This window comes from Amblyraja radiata, chromosome 1 (genome assembly GCF_010909765.2).
Source record: "Amblyraja radiata isolate CabotCenter1 chromosome 1, sAmbRad1.1.pri, whole genome shotgun sequence".
NCBI classification, from domain to species: Eukaryota; Metazoa; Chordata; class Chondrichthyes; order Rajiformes; family Rajidae; genus Amblyraja; species Amblyraja radiata.
Window position 1 is genome coordinate 185,210,248 of NC_045956.1, and position 19,511 is coordinate 185,229,758.

Genomic DNA, 19,511 nt, shown 5'->3' on the forward strand with positions numbered 1-19,511 from the left:
TTTCCTTGTGTCTCCAACCTGTGATAAACACAACTCTCACATAACTCCGCTCACAGCTCGCCGCTCCTGTGTGGTTGTAAACAAACCAAATTGGTTATGGAAACACAAGATGAATCTCAAAAGCCATATTTAAAAGGGTTTACAAATTCAAATCAACCTGCCTCATTACAATGAGGTCGTCATAAAACAATACATTTTCACCACACTGACAAATCAGCCTCTTACAAGTAAGTGCGCAATGTTCATCATTATAATCCTGTTGGCTGAATATTTCTTATATTATCTTGTCTGAATGAAGGGGTGCTGAGGAATTTAGGAATGAAGGCTCATTAAATTAGGGAGCGATCTGCCATGATTTATTTGAGCAGGTCTAAGGGACCGTGGTCTGCTTTGTTTTTATGTTTCAGGCAATGCTACATAGGGGGCGCTGTCCTGTGTATGGCTGCCTAGCTAGCAGCTGGCCATCTTTTTCACTCTTTTTTTTATTTTTAGTGAGTTTCAGTGTTTGTTTTTAGGAGGTCTAGACTTTTTTATGTGGGGGGTGGGGGGGGGGAAGGGGGAAACTATCTTTCAGGATCCCTACCTGGTCGGAGAGGCGGCTTTTCTCCGGGCTGCACCGTCGACCCGTCCTCGCGGCCTACCAGCGGGCCTGGAGCGGCGTTTTCCTGTCGGGGACCGCCCAGAACCTCGGCTTCGGCGGCGGCACAGCGCTGGAGCGCTATCGCGGAGCGGAGCGGGCGATGCCCTGCCTGGGTCGCCGCGCTGGAGCTCCGGTGAGCTAAAGAACCGCCGAGAAAAAACATCGCGGAGCTGCGGGACTGTGGAGCGGCCAGCCGCGGGCGGCGGCGCCGAACTTTACACCGGGAGCCTGGGATCTCGCGACGAGATCGCCAGTGGAAATGCTCCAACCGGCGTGGCCTTGTCGGCTTCGGAAGCAGCGGCCTCCAGTACGGAAGCGGCCGTTCCAGGGTTCCCAGGCCGCTGTGAGGACTCTCCCGACGACGGAGCACCATCACCCGGCGAGAACGGCCTGGAACATCGGGCCTCTGTAAAGGCGACTGTGGAGGCCTGAATAGGCCCGACTATGGGTGGACATGGGGATGGGGACTGGACTTTGCACCTTCCCTCATAATGGGAACCATTGTGGGGGATGTTTTTATGTTAAAGATCTTTATTATTGTTAAGTTTTAGCTGAAAGGATTCTGCACGGAGAGGACGCTGCATGGAGAGGACGCTGGCGCTGTTTGCTCGCCGCTTCTCCGTCTGCTATTGCCTCTTGTGTTCTTGTTTGTGTTCTGTTTTTGTTTTGTTTTGTTTTAGTTTTTGTTTTTTGTTTGCCTTGCCTTGTAAAGCGAATTTGAGTCCTTGAAAAGCCCTATATCAATTCAATTTATTATTATTATTATAAGGTCATAAGTGATAGGAGCAGAATTAGGCCATTCATAGAAACATAGACAATAGGTGCAGCAGTAGGCCATTCGGCCCTTCGAGCCTGCACCGCCATTCAATATGATCATGGCTGATCATCCAACTCAGTATCCTGTACCTGCCTTCTCTCCATACCCCCTGATCCCTTTAGCCACAAGGGCCACATCTAACTCCCTCTTAAATATAGCCAATGAACTGGCCTCAACTACCTTCTGTGGCAGAGAGTTCCACAGATTCACCACTCTCTGTGTGAAAAATGTTTTTCTCATCTCAGTCCTAAAGGATTTCCCCCTTATCCTTAAACTGTGACCCCTTGTCCTGGACTTCTCCAACATTGGGAACAATCTTCCTGCATCTATCCTGTCCAACACCTTAAGAAATTTGTAAGTTTCTATAAGATCCCCCCTCAATCTTCTAAATTCTAGCGAGTACAAGCTCATCGGCCCATCGTCAACTCTGCCCAACAATCATGGCTGATCTATCTCTCCCTCCTAACCCCATTCTCCTGCCTTCTCCCCAATACCCCTGACACCAGTACTAATCCAGAATCTATCTCTCTCTGCCTTAAAAATATCCTCTGACTTGGCCTCCACAACCTTCTGTGGCAAAGAATTCCACAGATTCACCACCCTCTGACTAAAGAAATTCCTCCTCATTTCCTTCCTAAAGGAACGTCCTTGAATTTTGAGGCTGTGCCCTCTGGTCTTAGACTCTCCCACTAGTGGAAACATCCTCTCCACATCCACTCTATCCAGGCCTTTCACTATTCAGCACGCGCTTCGATGAAGTCCGCCCTCTGACAGTTTGTGCTTTTGTGTGGAAAGCGGAAACAATAGACAATAGACAATAGGTGCTGGAGTAGGCCATTCGGCCCTTCGAGCTGAATCATCAAGGGAAGAATCGGGAACAGCTTCCAAATGAGATTCTTTTAGTTTTAGTTTTAGAGATACAGTGCGGAAACAGGCCCTTCGACCCACCGAGTCCAAGCCAACCAGCGATCCCTGCACACTTACACTATCCGACACACACAGGGGACAATTTACATTCATACCAAGCCAATTAACCTACAAACCTGCACGTCTTTGGAGTGTGGGAGGAAACCGGAGATCCCGGAGAAAACCCACGCGGGTCACAGGGAGAACGTGCAAACTCCGTACAGGCAGCACCCATAGTCAGGATCGAACCCGGGTCTCTGGCGCTGTGAGGCAGCAACTCTACCACTGCGCCACCGTGCCGTTATGTTTTGAGAAAAGAAGCAGGGTGATGAAATTAAAGGGTCTGTGTCTCCAGAATGAGATTAAGAAATAAGAATATAAGCCAGGATTTGTGTTAGTTTACAGTTGATCGCTGGTCAGCGCAGACACGGTGGGCCAAAGGGTGTGTTTGCATGCTGTGTCTCTATAGCTGCTGCCTCACAGTGCCTGAGACCTGAGTTACATCCTGACTGCAGAGTTACATGGTTAGGAGAGGGATATGGACCAAACGCGTGCAGACGGGGCCAGTGTAGATGGGACAGGTTGGTTGGTATGGACAAGTTGGGCCGAAGGGCCTGTTTCCATGCTGTACATTTCTATGACTCCGATTTACGAGGATGTAGCCAGAACTTGAGAGCATTGACGTTTTTAACCAGTCCCTGCAAACATGTACTGTCCCTGCCTGCTTCAAAGTCTCCACTATTGTCCCTGTACCCAAAAAGGCAAGGATTACTTGTATCAAAGGTATCAAAGGTATCAAAGGTATTTTATTGGTCACATTCACATACACCTAGGTGTAGTGAAGTGAAATGCTTCTTGCCATTTTGCAGCACATAAAGAAGGAATACAGACATAACATTAATAAGAGTTTTAAACATAAAGAACATCCCCCCACAATGGTTCCCATTATGAGGGAAGGCACAAAGTCCAGTCCCCAACCCCAGTTCACCCATAGTCGGGCCTATTGAGGCCTCCACAGTTGCCTCTACGGAGGCCCGATGTTCCAGGCTGTTCTCGCCGGGTGATGTTGCTCCGGCATCGGGAGAGTCCTCTCAGCGGCTTGGGAACCCTGGAATGGCCGCTTCCGTACTGGAGGCCACGGCTTCCGAAGCCGACAAGGCCGCGCCGGTTGGAGCTCCACAACTGGCGATCTCATCTAGAGATCCCAGGCTCCTGGTGTAAAGTTCAGCGCCGCCGCCCGCAGCCGGTCGCTCCACAGTCCCGCAGCTCCGCGATGTTTTCCTCAGCGATCTTCAGCTCACCGGAGCTCCAGCGCGGCGACCCGGGCAAGGCATCGCCCGTTCCGCGATAGCGCTCCAGCGCTGTGCCGCCGCCGAAGCCGAGGTTCTGGGCGGTCCCCGACAGGAAACGCCGCTCCAGGCCCGCTGGTAGGCCGCGAGGACGGGTCGAAGCTGCAGCCCGGAGAAAAGCTGCCTCTCCGACCAGGTAGGGACCCTGAAAGGTAGTTTCCCCCTTCCCCCCCCCCCCCACATAAAAAAGTCTAGACCTCCAAACAAAACACTTTAACTAACTTAAAATAAAAATAAAAGATGAAAAGACAGACAGCTGCTGGCTGGGCAGCCATGCACAGGACAGCGCCCCCCTGGACTTGTCTTAATGACTACAGGCTTGTCGCACTGACCTCTGTAGTCAGGAAGGCACTCGAAAGGCTTGTGCTGGCCAAGCTGAAAAATATCACAATCCCCCTGCTGGACCCTCTGCAGTTTGCATATCGGGCCAATAGATCTGTGGACGATGCAGTTAACCTGGGCCTGCACTTCATCCTACAGCATCTAGACCACCAGGGGACCTATGCGAGGATTTTGTTTGTTGATTTTAGCTCTGCATTCAACACCATTGTGCCAGAGCTACTACACTCCAAACTTTCCGAGTTGACTGTGCCTGAACCCCTCTGTCAGTGGATCACCAGCTTCCTGACAGACAGGAAGCAGCATGTGAGGCTGGGAAAGCACATCTTGGACCCGCAATCACTCAGCATGGGAGCACCACAAGGCTAACTCTCCCCTCTCCTCTACTCTCTCTACACCAATGACTGCACCTCCACAGACACCTCTGTCAAGCTTCTCAAGTTTGCTGATGACACAACCCTGATTGGACTGATCCAGGATGGGGAGGAATCTGCCTACAGACAGGAAGTGACACAGCTGGCGGCCTGGTGCCATGGCAACAACCTAGAGCTCAATGCTCTTAAGACAGTGGAATTGATTGTAGACTGTTGGAGAGCTCCCCCTCCCCTCACCCCACTCACCATCAACAACATCACAGTCACATCTGTGGAGTCTTTTAAGTTCCTAGGAACCATCATCTCCAAGGACCTTAAATGGGGGGCTACCATCGACTCCACAGTCAAAAAGGCCCAACAGAGCATGTACTTCCTGCGGCAGCTGAGGAAGCACAATCTGCCACAGGCAATGATGGTCCAATTCTACACGGCCATCGTAGAGTCTGTTCTCACCTTCTCCATCATGGTCTGGTTTGGCTCAGCCACCAAGCACGACACCTGGAGGCTGCAGCGAATCGTCCGATCAGCAGAGAAGGTTATTGGCTGCAACCTTCCCTCCATTGATGAACTGTACACTGCAAGGGCCAGGAAGCGAGCGGGCAAGATCATCTCTGACCCCTCTCACCCTGGCCACAAACTCTTTGAATCACTTCCCTCTGGAAGGCGACTCCGGACTGTCAAAGCTGCCACAGCCAGACATAAAAACAGCTTTTATCCACGAGTAGTTGCTCTACTCAACAGCCAAATATCTGTAGCCTCCCTTTGATCTGGTATTTTATTTCATTCTTCACATGTTCAAGTTCAAGTTCAAGTGAGTTTATTGTCATGTGTCCCTGATAGGACAATGAAATTCTTGCTTTGCTTCAGCACAACAGAACATAGTAGGCATTGACTACAGAACAGATCAGTGTGTCCATATACTATTATATAAATATATACACACATGAATAAATAAACTGATGAAGTGCAAATAACAGATAATGGGTTATTAATAATCAGAGTTATTAATGATCAAGGGTGTGGGGGATGATTTAATGGCAACTTGAGGTGTAACTATTTTTTCCACAAAGTGAGGTGGGTGTATTTACCTGTCTAAGGATGAGAGGAGATCTTACTAGAACAGGGAGTGCAGCGTAGGTTTACAAGGTTAATTCCCGGGATGGCGTGACTGTCATATGCTGAGAGAATGGAGCAGCTGGGCTTGTACACTCTGGAGTTTAGAAGGATGAGAGGGTATCTCATTGAAACATATAAGATTATTAAGGGTTTGGACACACTAGAGGCAGGAAACATGTTCCCGATGTTGGGGGAGTCCAGAACCAGGGGCCACAGTTTAAGAATAAGGGGTAAGCCATTTAGAATGGAGACGAGGAAACACTTTTTCTCACAGAGAGTGGTGAGTCTGTGGAATTCTCTGCCTCAGAGGGCGGTGGAGGCAGGTTCTCTGGACGCTTTCAAGAGAGAGCTTTATAGGGCTCTTAAAAATAGCGGAGTCAGGGGATATGGGGAGAAGGCAGGAACGGGGTACTGATTGGGGATGATCAGCCATGATCACATTGAATGGCGGTGCTGGCTCGAAGGGCCGAATGGCCTACTCCTGCACCTATTGTCTATTGTTAAATGTTTCTTTTTTTTTGATTGAATTAATTTTATTAGAAGCGATTGTACAGGGATAAGGCAATCGACGTAACACTTATACAATTATTGTCCAACTTCATTTTTAACATTGAAACCTAAATCAAAAAAAAAAAGAAATAAAAGGAAAAAAGAGAGAAAAAAGAAGAGAATATTTCTTAAGTGCTGCCTCAACTACCTCCTCTTGTAGTTAGACAGGTACATGGATAGGAAGGGATTCGACCTGATACGTTGCCTATTTCCTTTGCTCCATAGATGCTGCCTCACCCGCTGAGTTTCTCCAGCACTTTTGTCTACCATGGATAGGATATGTTTTGTAGGGATATGGGCCAAATGCAGGCAGGTGGGACAAGTCTAGCTGGGACGGTGCTGGCTCGAAGGGCCAAATGGCCTACTCCTGCACCTATTGTCTATTGTCTATTGTCTTTTGGCACATGTTGGCCGGCGTGGGCAAGTTGGGACCGAAGGGCCTGTTACCACGCTGTTTCGACTCTACATCAGGGAACCTTCCCAGGAGCTGCCGAGAGAGGGGACCAGGTATCATTGAATGACCAGTCTGATTGCATTTCCTTCAAGAAAGCCGAGAATCAGTCTCAGGGAATTGGATTTTCATTGCACAGTTTGGATGTGAGCTACTGAAGCAATCTTCCTTGATTAGGCCTGATGGAGAGTCCAAACACAATCAGTTATTATCCCTTGATTAACTTGATGTTTGCTTTTAGAATCTGGAGTACTCATGCAGAAACTGCATTTGGCAGGCTCAATGGGCTATAAATTAAGTTGCAAGATTGAGTTAGCAGGGAAAGCCAGGTTGCCAGCTTGGTACTTGCAGCAGGACAGGGTGAAAAGATTGTTAAGGGCTTGGACACGCTAGAGGCAGGAAACATGTTCCCGATGTTGGGGGAGTCCAGAACCAGGGGCTACAGTTTAAGAATAAGGAGTAAGCCATTTAGAACGGAGATGAGTAAACACTTTTTCTCACAGAGAGTGGCGAGTCTGTGGAATTCTCTGCCTCAGAGGGCGGTGGAGGCAGGTTCTCTGGATGCTTTCAAGAGAGAGCTAGATAGGGCTCTTAAAGATAGCGGAGTCAGGGGATATGGGGAGAAGGCAGGAACGGGGTACTGATTGGGGATGATCAGCCATGATCACATTGAATGGCGGTGCTGGCTCGAAGGGCCGAATGGACTACTCCTGCACCTATTGTCTATTGTCTATCTGTCCATATAGTGCTGGGCTGCAGCAGATGCTGAAGGTGTGCTCTCAGTATGGCCTTGATTATGACATTAACTACAACGCTAAGAAAAGCCGCATAATGGTAGTTAGGAGCGCTGAGGACAGGGAATCAACTTTTCCGACCTTTTATTTGTCAGACAATCCTCTTGCTGTGTGTGAGGAAATTAAATACTTAGGTCATGTCATATCCGATGACTGGACGGATGACAAAGACCTCTACCGACAGCGCTGTAAAATGTATCTTCAAGCCAACATGCTTATAAGGAAGTTTTATATGTGCTCTGATTCTGTGAAGTGTTCCCTGTTCAGAACCTACATCATACCGTTGTATACAGCCCAATTGTGGTCTAATTATAAGAAAAAGAGTATGCAGAGGCTCAAGGTAGCATACAATGATGCAATGAGGTTGCTACTTCGTGTCCCTAGGTGGCATAGTGCCAGTCAATTGTTTGTGTCCACTAGAGTACCAACCTGTGAGGCACTCTTAAGACAGCTGATGTTTAGTTTTATGTGTCGCCTGGACAAATCAGAGAACCATATAATTGAAGCCCTAGTCAGCCCTCTGAAAAGCTGCTATAGATTCACTTCTAGGCTAAGACGGCATTGGTGCAATAGCTTATATATATTTTAGGCTAATATGCAATTTTTTAATGTATCTTTGTAATTCTTTGTACTGTTTGATGTGTTATATGGACCTGTGTCTGAAATAAAGCTTTAATAAATATTGTCTATTGAAAAAACGTTCAACGATGCCGTGTAGGCTGAGAGCAGCAAGCTAACTCACAACAGGGATGGACGTAATGCTGGGCCTCCACAAGGTCAGACCGCGTTTGGAGTATTGCGAGCAATTCTGGGCCCCATACCTGAGGAAGGATGTGCTGGCTCTTGAGGGAGTCCAGAGACGAGAATGACAATAGACAATAGGTGCAGGAGTAGGCCATTTGGCCCTTCGAGCCAGCACCGCCATTCACTGCATTCAGCACCTCATTGAACCTTGCGGAATAGAGAAAGGCTTGGATTCGAGTGGATGTGGAGAGGATGTTTCAACTAGTGGGAGAGTCTTGGACCAGAGGTCACAGCCTCAGAATAGGATGTGGAGATGAGGTGGGATTTCTTCAGTCCGAGGGTGGTGAATCTGAAGAATTCATTAACACAGATGGCTGTAGAGGACAGGTCAGTGGATATTTTTAAGGCAGAGAGAGAGGGAGGTGCGGAGAGTGATAGAAGGAGAGGGAGCGAACCCCACACATTAACACTACTCAACACACATTAGGGACAATTTTGCATTTATACCAAGCCAATTAATCTACAAACCTGTACCAGAGGACATAGGTTTAAGGTGAAGGGGAAAAGATTTAATAGGAATCTGAGGGGTAACGTTTTCACACAAAGGGTGGTGGGTGTATGGAACAAGCTGCCAGAGGAGGTAGTTGAGGCTGGGACTATCCCAATGTTTATGAAACAGTTAGACAGGTACATGGATAGGACAGGTTTGGAGGGACCAAACGCGGGCAGGTGGGACTAGTGTAGCTGGGACATGCTGGCCGGTTGGGCCGAAGGGCCTGTTTCCACACAGTATCACTTTATGACTGCATGACGATCACCCATACACCAGCCTGCACACCGGGGGCAATTCAGCACCTATAAGTGGGCGGCATGACTCACGTCGCAGCGGCCTCTGCAGTCCGTCTATCTTTTGTGTCTGCCTCCGGCAGGAGCGACCTGGGGCTCCAGTCGCGGAGCTGCGGACTGACTCACCATCGTGGAGCTGGCCGAGTTCGGAGCGGGTGGAGCTGTGGTGGCGCGCTGCTGCGGCCCGACCCCCGGGGATTCGGAGGCTCCAACCGCAGGTCTGGTAGACGGTGACACCGGGAGCCCGCGGGTCACTGCTGGGAGACCGCTTTTCGGGCCTTCCGCAACGACGACTTCTCCCGCCCGAGTAGCGGGGTCGAAGAGTACCTGGAGCGGGGTCTTACATCACCGCCCGGCGCGACTTCAACGGCTGCGGGACTTTGCTAGCGCCCGCTGGTGGTTCCAACAACAAGACCCGGAGCGCGGCCTTGCATCACCTGGCGCGGCGTTAATGGCCGCGGGACAATTGCCATCGCCCGCCGGGGGCATTGACTCTGACATCGGGAGGGGAATGGGGAGTGCAGGGGAGAGATAAGTTTTTGCCTTCCATCACAGCGAGGAGGAGATGCGCTGTGATGGATGTTTGTGTAAATTGTGTTGTGTCTTGGGTCTTTTTTTCTTATGTGTATGACTGCAGAAACAACATTTCATTTGAGCCTCTATGAGGTTCAAGTGACAAATAAATTGTATTGTATTGTATTGTATTTACAATTTTATCATCGCCAATTAGCCTCCAAACCCTGTACGTCTTTGGAGGGTGGGAGGAAACCGAGAAAAACGCGCTGGTCACGGGAAGAACGTACAAACTCCGTACAGACAGCACCCGTAGGGCCAGGATCGAACCCGGGTCTCTGGCGCTGTAAAGCAGTATCTCTACCACCACGCCACAAGTGACCGCCCACAAGTAAAATGATTCTGCCCGCCAATCGTGATATGTTAACCCAGCTAACTATTTTCCCATCAAAATGATGTGGTTGAGAGGCCTTTGACTTCAGAGGAAGACACAAAGTACTGGAGTAACTCAGCGGGTCAGGCAGCTTCCCTGGACAACTTTATTCCTTGGAGAGCAGGATGATGAGGGATGCTCTTATAGAGGTGTACAAGATCCTGAGAGGAATAGATTGCCCAAACCCTTTATAATCTTATATGTTTCAATGAGATCCCCTCTCAGCCTTCTAAACTCCAGAGTGTACAAGCCCAGCTGCTCCATTCTCTCAGCATATGACAGTCCTGCCAAACCATGAATTAACCTGGTGAATCTACGCTGCACTCCCTCACTAGCAAGCTCAAACCTAACACAACTGCATAGTTGTTTTCTCCACAGATGCTGATCATTTCCAGTGTCTACAGTTTTTACCACAAACCTGTTTTACTTGTCCAACCACAGAACATCAGAAGTTGATCGGGTAGATGCGCAGTCCCTTTCACCCAGAGTAGGGGAATCGAGGACCAGAGGGCATAGGTTCAAGGTGAAGGGGAAAAGATTTAATTGGAATCCAAGGGGTAACTTTTCCACACAGAGGGTGGTGGGTGTATGGGGGGTTGGGGGAAAACTTATTTTATCTCTTCCCTCGACGGAGATGCGACTTTTTCCGTATCGTATCTCCGTCCGCACTGCGGCCTTAACACCATGGAGCTGGCGGTCCCTTCTTTAGGGATCAACTTCGGGAGCTCCAACCACAGGAGCTTCGACAGCCCAGACGCGGGGGCTTCGACCGTGCCGACTGTTTCGAACTGCCCCGATCGCGGGATGGAAGGAGGAAGACGGTATAAGGTATTTGCCTTCCGCGGGGAATATGAGGTCGACGAAAAACAAGATGGACGTGCCTGCCGCCTGCGCTGGTGGGGACTCGGAGGGAGTGCCGTGAGTGCGCGGTGATCTCGGTGTTTGTGTGGACATGGTTCCATGGGGACATCCCGGAGTCTGGTGCGAGTGTGGACGGCTCTCTGACTGTTCGGGCGGACAGGGACTGCGAGAGAGTGACAGCGGTCGGTACAACACGGTGAAGGAGCGTGTGTGTGTGGCCCGGGGATTCTCACATGCCGCTGTGGTGGCTGTTTAAAGGGCGTTATTTGAGCGTCATTTACGCGTCACGACACACGGGTATTACGCGCATGGCGTGCATTACACGCACATGGCGCATGGTGAGACGTGGTGGCGTAGTTAGTGATGCGCGGTCGCGCACGGTGCCCCAGGTCAAAATCCTCGTGCGCCACCAGCGTGACGCGCAAATGATGCCCAAGTGGGACGGGCCTTTTAGTCTATGTTTAATCGTTATGTATCTTGTTGCTTTTTCTAATGTATGACTGCGCTGGCCAAACAAATTTCCCTGTACCTCGGTACAAGGACCATTGAACCATTGAAGAGTACAGTACATGAACAGGCCCTTCGGCCCACAATGTCTGTGCCGAACTTGATGCCAAGTCAACTGACAAACCAAGTCTACAGTCCGTGAAGTTGAACACAGATCTCACCCCTGAGGAAAACAAGCCACACCGTGTGAGAAAGAGGGTGATATTCTTACCCGAATGAAGCTTGGGAAGTTAAGACCATAGTAACCGATGGCAAAATAGTCCGGTTTGGGCCTCAGAACTTGCATGATGTTTTCATAGAATTTGGCCTGGCGTTGCTGTGAGGTTGAAAAGAGAGGAAGGTTAGAGGGAGACAAAGTGCTGGAGTAACTCAGCGGGTCCCGGACTCACTGTGTGGGTTTTCTCCGGGATCTCCGGTTCCCTCCCACTCTCCGAAGACGTGCAGGTTTCAGTGTTAATTGGGCTTGGGTATAATTGTACATTATCCGTGGTGTGTGTGTGTGGGACAAGTGTCAGTGTGCGGGGATCAATAGACAATAGGTGCAGGAGGAGTTGGCCATTTGGCCCTTCGAGCCAGCACCGCCATTCAATGTGATCATGGCTGATCATCCCCAATCAGTACCCCGTTCCTGCCTTCTCCCCATATCCCCTGACTCCGCTATTTTTAAAAGATCGTTGGTCGGTGCTGACTCGGTGGGCCGAAGGGCCTGTTTCCGTGCTGTGCCTCCGAACTAAACTAAACTAAGACCCGCACAGGAAGGAGGAAAGACATTCTTGCCATAGAGGGAGTACAGAGAAGGTTCACCAGACTGATTCCTGGGATGTCAGGACTTTCATATGAAGAAAGACTGGATAGACTCGGCTTGTACTCGCTAGAATTTAGAAGATTGAGGGGGGATCTTATAGAAACGTACAAAATTCTTAAGGGGTTGGACAGGCTAGATGCAGGAAGATTGTTCCCGATGTTGGGGAAGTCCAGGACAAGGGGGTCACAGTTTAAGGATAAAGGGGAAATCCTTTTGGACCGAGATGAGAAAAACATTTTTTCACACAGAGAGTGGTGAATCTGTGGAATTCTCTGCCACAGAAGGTAGTTGAGGCCAGTTCATTGGCTATATTTAAGAGGGAGTTAGATGTGGCCCTTGTGGCTAAAGGGATCAGGGGGTATGGAGAGAAGGCAGGTACAGGATACTGAGTTGGATGATCAGCCATGATCATACTGAATGGCGGTGGAGACTCAAAGGGCCGAATGGCCTACTGCACCTATTTTCTATGTTTCTAACTGTTCTGCTCGAGAAGAATCTTCAAACCCACTGATTTCCACTATGAACTTAAGAGCCGCTTGGAAAGTTTGTCACTGCTCACTGACCTGCCTGCCGCACTCCCTCTGTGCATTAGGAGAGAAGCTCGTGCAGAGGCGAAGTCTAATCGCTTGAACGTAATTTGTATTTCATCAATCACCATTAGCTTATCAAAATCAATGGCAGTGCACATTTACTCACCAGGGTCTTGCTCAGCAGCCCGTAATCAAAGACCTCCGTTTCATACTGCTCAGCCAGTTCTTTGCAGAGATCAATGGCTTCTTCCCACATCTGCACACAGGAAGGGGTGGATAATTAGGTTGGCTCATTGCACTCACAGATCTGTGCTCATGTTGTCGATCCCCCCCGCCCTCCCGTGGTGAGCCCCTGTCAACTGACCTCAGTCAGGCCAACGACAACAAACAGAGAACAGCAGCAATAGAAAATAGACAATAGACAATAGACAATAGGTGCAGGAGTAGGCCATTCAGCCCTTCGAGCCAGCACCGCCATTCAATGTGATCATGGCTGATCATCCCCAATCAGTACCCCGTTCCTGCCTTCTCCTCATATCCCCTGACTCTGCTATTTTTAAGAGCCCTATCTAGCTCTCTCTTGAAAGCATCCAGAGAACTGGCCTCCACCGCCCTCTGAGGCAGAGAATTCCACAGCTTGGCGCCAACCCGGAGCATGCGCCCTGTTTAGGGCGGGCACCCACGGATGTCGAACCGGATGGCATCACCCTGCTGCGGACTTCTGCTGCCCCAAACAGTTGTATAGGGCTCTGGTGAGACCACATCTGGAGTATTGCGTACAGTTTTGGTTTCCTAATTTGAGGAAGGACATCCTTGTGATTGAGGCAGTGCAGCGTAGGTTCACGAGATTGATCCCCGGGATGGCGGGACTGTCATATGAGGAAAGATTGAATAGACTAGGCTTGTATTCACTGGAGTTTAGAACTATGAGGGGGCATCTTATAGAAACATATAGAATTATAAAAGGACTGGACAAGCTAGATGCAGGAAAAATGTTCCCAATGTTGGGCGAGTCCAGAACCAGGGACCACAACCTTAGAATAAAGCGGAGGCCATTTAAGACTGAGGTGAGAAAAAACTTTTCACCCAGAGAGTTGTGAATTTATGGAATTCCCTGCCACAGAGGACAGTGGAGGCCAAGTCACTGGATGGATTTAAGAGAGAGTTAGATAGAGCTCTAGGGGCTAGTGGAGTCAGGGGATATGGGGAGAAGGCAGGCACGGGTTATTGATAGGGGATAATCAGCCATGATCAAAATGAATGGCGGTGCTGGCTCGAAGGGCCGAATGGCCTCCTCCTGCACCTATTTTCTATGTTTCTATGTTTCTAAACGCAAGAAGAAGAAGAAGAATATTCTTGGGATTTATAGGCGGATGGGGCAGGTGGTGTAGAGGAAGCAGGGACTCTGCAGAAGGACTTGGACAGCTTGGGGTAGTGGGCAGAGAAGTGGCAGATGGAATATTGTGCAGCAAAGTGTGGAGTCATGCATTTTGGTAGTAGGAATAAAAGCGTAGACTATTTTCTAAATGGGGAGAGAATCCAGAAATCAGAGGTGTAAAGGGACCTGGGAGCGCTGGAGCAGGATTCCCAAAATGTTAATCTGCAAGTCGAATCGGTAGTAAAGAAAACAAACTCAATGCTAGCATTTATTTCAAGAGGGCTTGTATACAAAAACAGGGATGTAATGCTGAGGCTCTATAAGGCGCTGGTCAGGCCACATTTGGAATATTGTGAGCAATTTTGGGCCCCGTATCTGAGGAAGGATGTGCTGGCTCTGGAGAGGGTCCAGAGGAGGTTTACAAGAATGATCCCAGGAATGAGAGGGTGTTTGACGACACTGTTTAAGAGGATGAGGGGGGGGGACCTTTTTGAAACTTATCGAATAGTGAAAGGCCTAGATAGAGTGGATATGGAGAGGATGTTTCCACTGGTGGGAGAGTCTAGGAGGGGAGGCCATAGAATAAAAGGATGTACTTTTAGGAAGGAGATGAGGAGGAATTTATTTGGTCAGATGTTGGTGAATCTGTGGAATTCTTTGCCACAGAAGTCTCTGGAGGTTGTCGGTGGGTATTTTTAAGGCAGGGATAGATAGATTCTTGATTAGTGCGGGTGTCAGGGGTTATGGGGAGAAGGCAGGAGAATGGGGTTAGGAGGGAGAGATAGATCAGCCATGGTTGAAAGGTGGAGTAGACTTGTTAGGCCGAATGGCCTAATTCCACTCCTGGAACCTATGAATTTATGAACTTATGAACATCAGAGTCAGTACAATGCATTCTTTATATTCTTGTTTAAGAAGGAACTGCAGATGCTGGAAAATCGAAGGTAGACAAAAGTGCTGGAGAAACTCAGCGGGTGCAGCAGCATCTATGGAGCGTAGGAAATAGGCAACGTTTTGGGCCGAAACCCTTCTTCAGACTGAAGCATTCTTTATATTCCCTCTGCCCAACAACTTAAAGGGCCTGTCCCATTTGGAGATTTGTTCGGCGACTGTCGGCATCATTGACTGACGTATCAGGTCTCAGGAGGAGGAGCCATCTTGGGGAACGGCTGCTGCCGTTCGTTTAATTCATTTTTTTTCCAGTTTTTAGTTAGTTTTGTTCGTCGTTTTTTTCGGAGAAATGGACTTCTTATTGTGGGGGGAAGGAGGTAACCTTACTTCTAGGTCCCTACCTGGTCGGTGAGGCAGCTTTTTCTCTGGGCTGCCCCGTCGACCCGTCCTCGTGGCCTACCAGCAGGCTTGGAGCGCCGTTTCCTGGTGGGGACCGCCCAGCACCTCGGCCTCGGTGGCGGCACAGCGCTGGAGCGCCATCATGGAGCGGAGCGGGCGATGCCTTGCCTGGGTCGCCGCGCTGGATCGACGCGCTGGAGCTCCGGTGAGCTGTGACCGCCGAGAGCAACACCTCCGGGCTGCGGGTCTGCGGAGCGGAGCGGGCGGCGCCGACATTAACATCGGGAGCCTGGGAGCTCCAAACCGGCGCGGCCTTGTCGGCTTCGGAAGCCGCGGTCCCCAGCTAGGAAGCGGCCGTTCCAGGTGGCCCAGCCGCTGTGAGGACTCTCCCGACACCGGGGCAAGACCACCCGGCCAGAACGGCCAGGAACATCGGGCCTCCGTTGAGGCAACAGCGGTGGCCTTAATAGGCCTGACTTTTGGGAGAACTGGGGTTGGGGACTGGACTTTTGTGCCTTCCCCCACAGTGGTATCCACTGTGGGGGGATGATTTTTCTGTGTGTAAGGTACTTTGTTAGTCTGTGTCCAAGATGGCTGTCGGAAGAGAGAGTGGACGCTGGCGCGCTTTAGCTGCCGCTGCTCTCTCTTCACATTGTGTTTTTTTTGATTTTTTGATTTTGTGTCTTTGGAGCGATTTCTATCTTTAATTTGTGTATTGATGATGTCCTTTTCATTTATTTTTCTCCGACTATATGTTTTTTTTCTCTTCTGTTTAATCTTTATAAGGTGACCTTGAGATTTGAAAGGCGCCCGAAAATAAAATTTATTATTATTATTATTACTGAAAAAGTCACGGCGTGACGACATATAGACGCGCGGTGCCTCCTCAAGTGTCGCAGCATTTTTTTTTGTCGCCGCTGGATTTTGAAATGTTCAAAATCTTTCGGCCACCCTGATATATCAGTCAATGACGTCGGCAGTCGCCGAAAAAAATCGGCAAGTGGGACAGGCCCTTTAGTGGTGAAAGAATATCCTTGGGTTTTGGGGAGGACCATTCACGCCCTTCTGCAGGATCTCCACAAGGACCACAATAGCTCCAGCTGAAGGTCCATCTATGTAGGGTCATATGGCACGGAGACAGGCCCTTCAGCCCAACTTGCCCACACCGACCAGGATACCGCAGCTATACTAGTCACACCAGCTTACGTTTGGCCCATATCCCTCATCAGGAAAAATTGTTGTCAAGCTGGAGAGAGTGCAGAGAAGCATTACGAGGATGTTGCCAGGATTCAAGTGCCTGAGCAACAGGGAGAGATTGAGCAGGCTCGGATGAGGGGTGATCTTATAGAGGTGTGTATAAGGTCACGAGTGGAATAGACAGGGTATATGCAAGACCCAGAAGACATATAATTAAGATGAGGGGGATTTAGATTTACTAGCGGCAACTTTATAGCATAAAGGGTGGTGGGTGTACGGAATGAGCTGTCAGAGGTAGTCGAGGCAGGGACCATCACAATGTGCGTGGATAGGGAACAGGCCCTTCGACCCACCAAGTCCACACCGGCAAGCGATCGCCGCATATAAACACTACCCGACCCACACTGAGGGATATGGGCAAAATACGGGCAGATGGGGCATGTTGGTTTGCATGGGCAGGTTGGGCCGAAGGGTCTGTTTCTGTGACATTCCATCACGACAGAAAATAGAACCACATTTTGTAATGGCCACGATATTGCGACATAGGAAAGATAGAAACATAGAACCATAGGAAATAGATGCAGGAGTAGGCCATTCGGCCCTTCGAGCCAGCACCGCCATTCAATATGATCATGGCTGATCATCCAACTCAGTATCCTGTACCTGCCTTCTCTCCATACCCCCTGATCCCTTTAGCCACAAGGGCCACATCTAACTCCCTCTTAAATATAGCCAATGAACTGTGGCCTCAACTACCTTCTGTGGCAGAGAGTTCCACAGATTCACCACTCTCTGTGTGAAAAATGTTTTTCTCATCTCGGTCCTAAAAGACTTCCCCCTTATCCTTAAACTGTGACCCCTTGTCCTGGACTTCCCCAACATCGGGAATAATCTTCCTGCATCTAGCCTGTCCAACCCCATTAAGAATTTTGTAAGTTTCTATAAGATCCCCCCTCAATCTTCAAAAGGAAGGGCATTCATTGCACAAATCAATTATTTCAGCTGGGCTCACAACATATAGAGTGCAGAGATAAATTTGGGCAGGCTCATTAAAGAACTATTATACTAATCCTTCGCATTTAGCATTTCAGAAGCTTAGCAAAGCAAATGTTTTGTTCCTCTGAGCTCACTACACATTGACGTATCCCGCCTGTATTTACCTCTGGCCTTTCAAATGCCTAGAAGGAGTTTGGGGAGCTTAGATATAGACATTTAAAGGCTTAAACATTGAGCTCTTTCTCGATGGTTATTTCCTTGGGGGCAAAATACGTTTTGATGTTCATCCCGCTGCTGATTTTGCCTCAGAGCACGGTGGCGCAGCGGGAGAGTTGCCGCCTCACTGCGCCAGAGACCCGGGTTTGATCCTGACTACGGGTGCTGTCTGTGCGGAGTTTGTACGTCCTCCCCGTGACCTGCGTGGGTTTTCTCCAAGATCCTCATACACTCCAAAGACGTACAGGTTTGTAGGTTAATTGGCTTGGTGTAAGTGTAACATTTCCCTCGTGTGTGTAGGGTAGTGTTAGTGTGCGGGGATCGATGGCAAGTGTGGAGTTGGTGGGCCAAAGGGGCCTGTTTCCCCGCTGTATCTCTAAACCAAACTAAAAAAACTATTCCTCATGATTTAGTACACCTCTATAAGATCACTCCTCATTCTCCTGCACTGCTAAATTAAACTAAGTCAATGTGTCTCCATCTAAGTGCTGATAAAAAAAAACCTGGTGATGTGTAAGCTCAGCTCTGCCCCCTTCATTCCCTTTGGCCTTTGTGTGATTGTATCTCCGCCCGCAGTGCGATCTAACATCGTGGAGTTGGCAGTGTGTGCTGGAGACCAACCAGGAGCCCCATCGTGGGTGCCGGCGGCCTTTAACACCGCTGAGCCCGTGGTCTCTGGTTAAAGACCGACATTGGGGACTCCAAGCCGCAGGAGTTTCCATCGCCCCGACGCAGGAGTTTCAATCGCCCCGACGCAGGAGTTTCGATCGCCCCGACGCAGGAGTTTCCATCGCCCCGACGCAGGAGTTTCCATCGCCCCAACGCAGGAGTTTCCATCGCCCCGACGCAGGAGTTTCAATCGCCCCGACGCAGGAGTTTCAATCGCCCCGACGCAGGAGTTTCGATCGCCCCGACGCAGGAGTTTCAATCGCCCCGACGCAGGAGTTTCCATCGCCCCGACGCAGGAGTTTCCATCGCCCCAACGCAGGAGTTTCCATCGCCCCAACGCAGGAGTTTCAATCGCCCCGACGCAGGAGTTTCAATCGCCCCGACGCAGGAGTTTCGATCGCCCCGACGCAGGAGTTTCAATCGCCCCGACGCAGGAGTTTCAATCGCCCCGACGCAGGAGTTTCAATCGCCCCGACCCGGGAGTTTTAATCGCCCCGACGCAGGAGTTTCAATCGCCCCCACGCAGGAGTTTCAATCGCCCCGACGCAGGAGTTTCAATCGCCCCGACCCGGGAGTTTTAATCGCCCCGACGCAGGAGTTTCAATCGCCCCGACCCGGGAGTTTCAATCGCCCCGACGCAGGAGTTTCAATCGCCCCCACGCAGGAGTTTCAATCGCCCCGACGCAGGAGTTTCAATCGCCCCCACGCAGGAGTTTCAATCGCCCCCACGCAGGAGTTTCAATCGCCCCCACGCAGGAGTTTCAATCGCCCCCACGCAGGAGTTTCAATCGCCCCGACCCGGGAGATTTAATTACCGGCTCCGGACGCTTCGATCCCCCTGACTGCAGATGGTTTGACTGGCCCGACCATGAGAGAATAAAGAGGAAGGAGATTGGACTTTATTCCCTTCCATCACAGTGAATCCACTGTGGTGGATGTTTGTGTTAACTTTTATGTAGTTATGTGTCTTGTTGCTTTATTTTTAGTATGGCTGTATGTAGTTCAAATTTCACTGTACATTAATTGGTACACGTGACAATAAACTGACCATGAAACCTTGATCCAGAGACAACAATGTGGTATGATTTTAAACATTATTTTCACAGTTTTTGAACAATTATTAGACAATAGACAATAGACAATTGGTGCAGGAGTAGGCCATTCGGCCCTTCGAGCCAGCACCGCCATTCA

At 49.7% G+C, this 19,511-nt stretch overlaps 1 protein-coding gene across 1 annotated transcript in view; it reads right to left on the reverse strand.

Annotated features, from left to right (window-relative positions):
- LOC116987847 (dedicator of cytokinesis protein 2-like) overlaps positions 1 to 19,511 on the reverse strand; it is a 1,012,655-nt gene that overhangs the window by 72,318 nt on the left and 920,826 nt on the right. Inside the window, exons 41-42 of the mRNA XM_033044139.1 lie at positions 12,741 to 12,830; positions 11,451 to 11,555 (exon numbers count right to left, since the gene is read on the reverse strand). Coding sequence (XP_032900030.1) covers positions 11,451 to 11,555; positions 12,741 to 12,830 — 195 coding nt within the window. The remainder of the gene's footprint in view (positions 1 to 11,450; positions 11,556 to 12,740; positions 12,831 to 19,511) is intronic.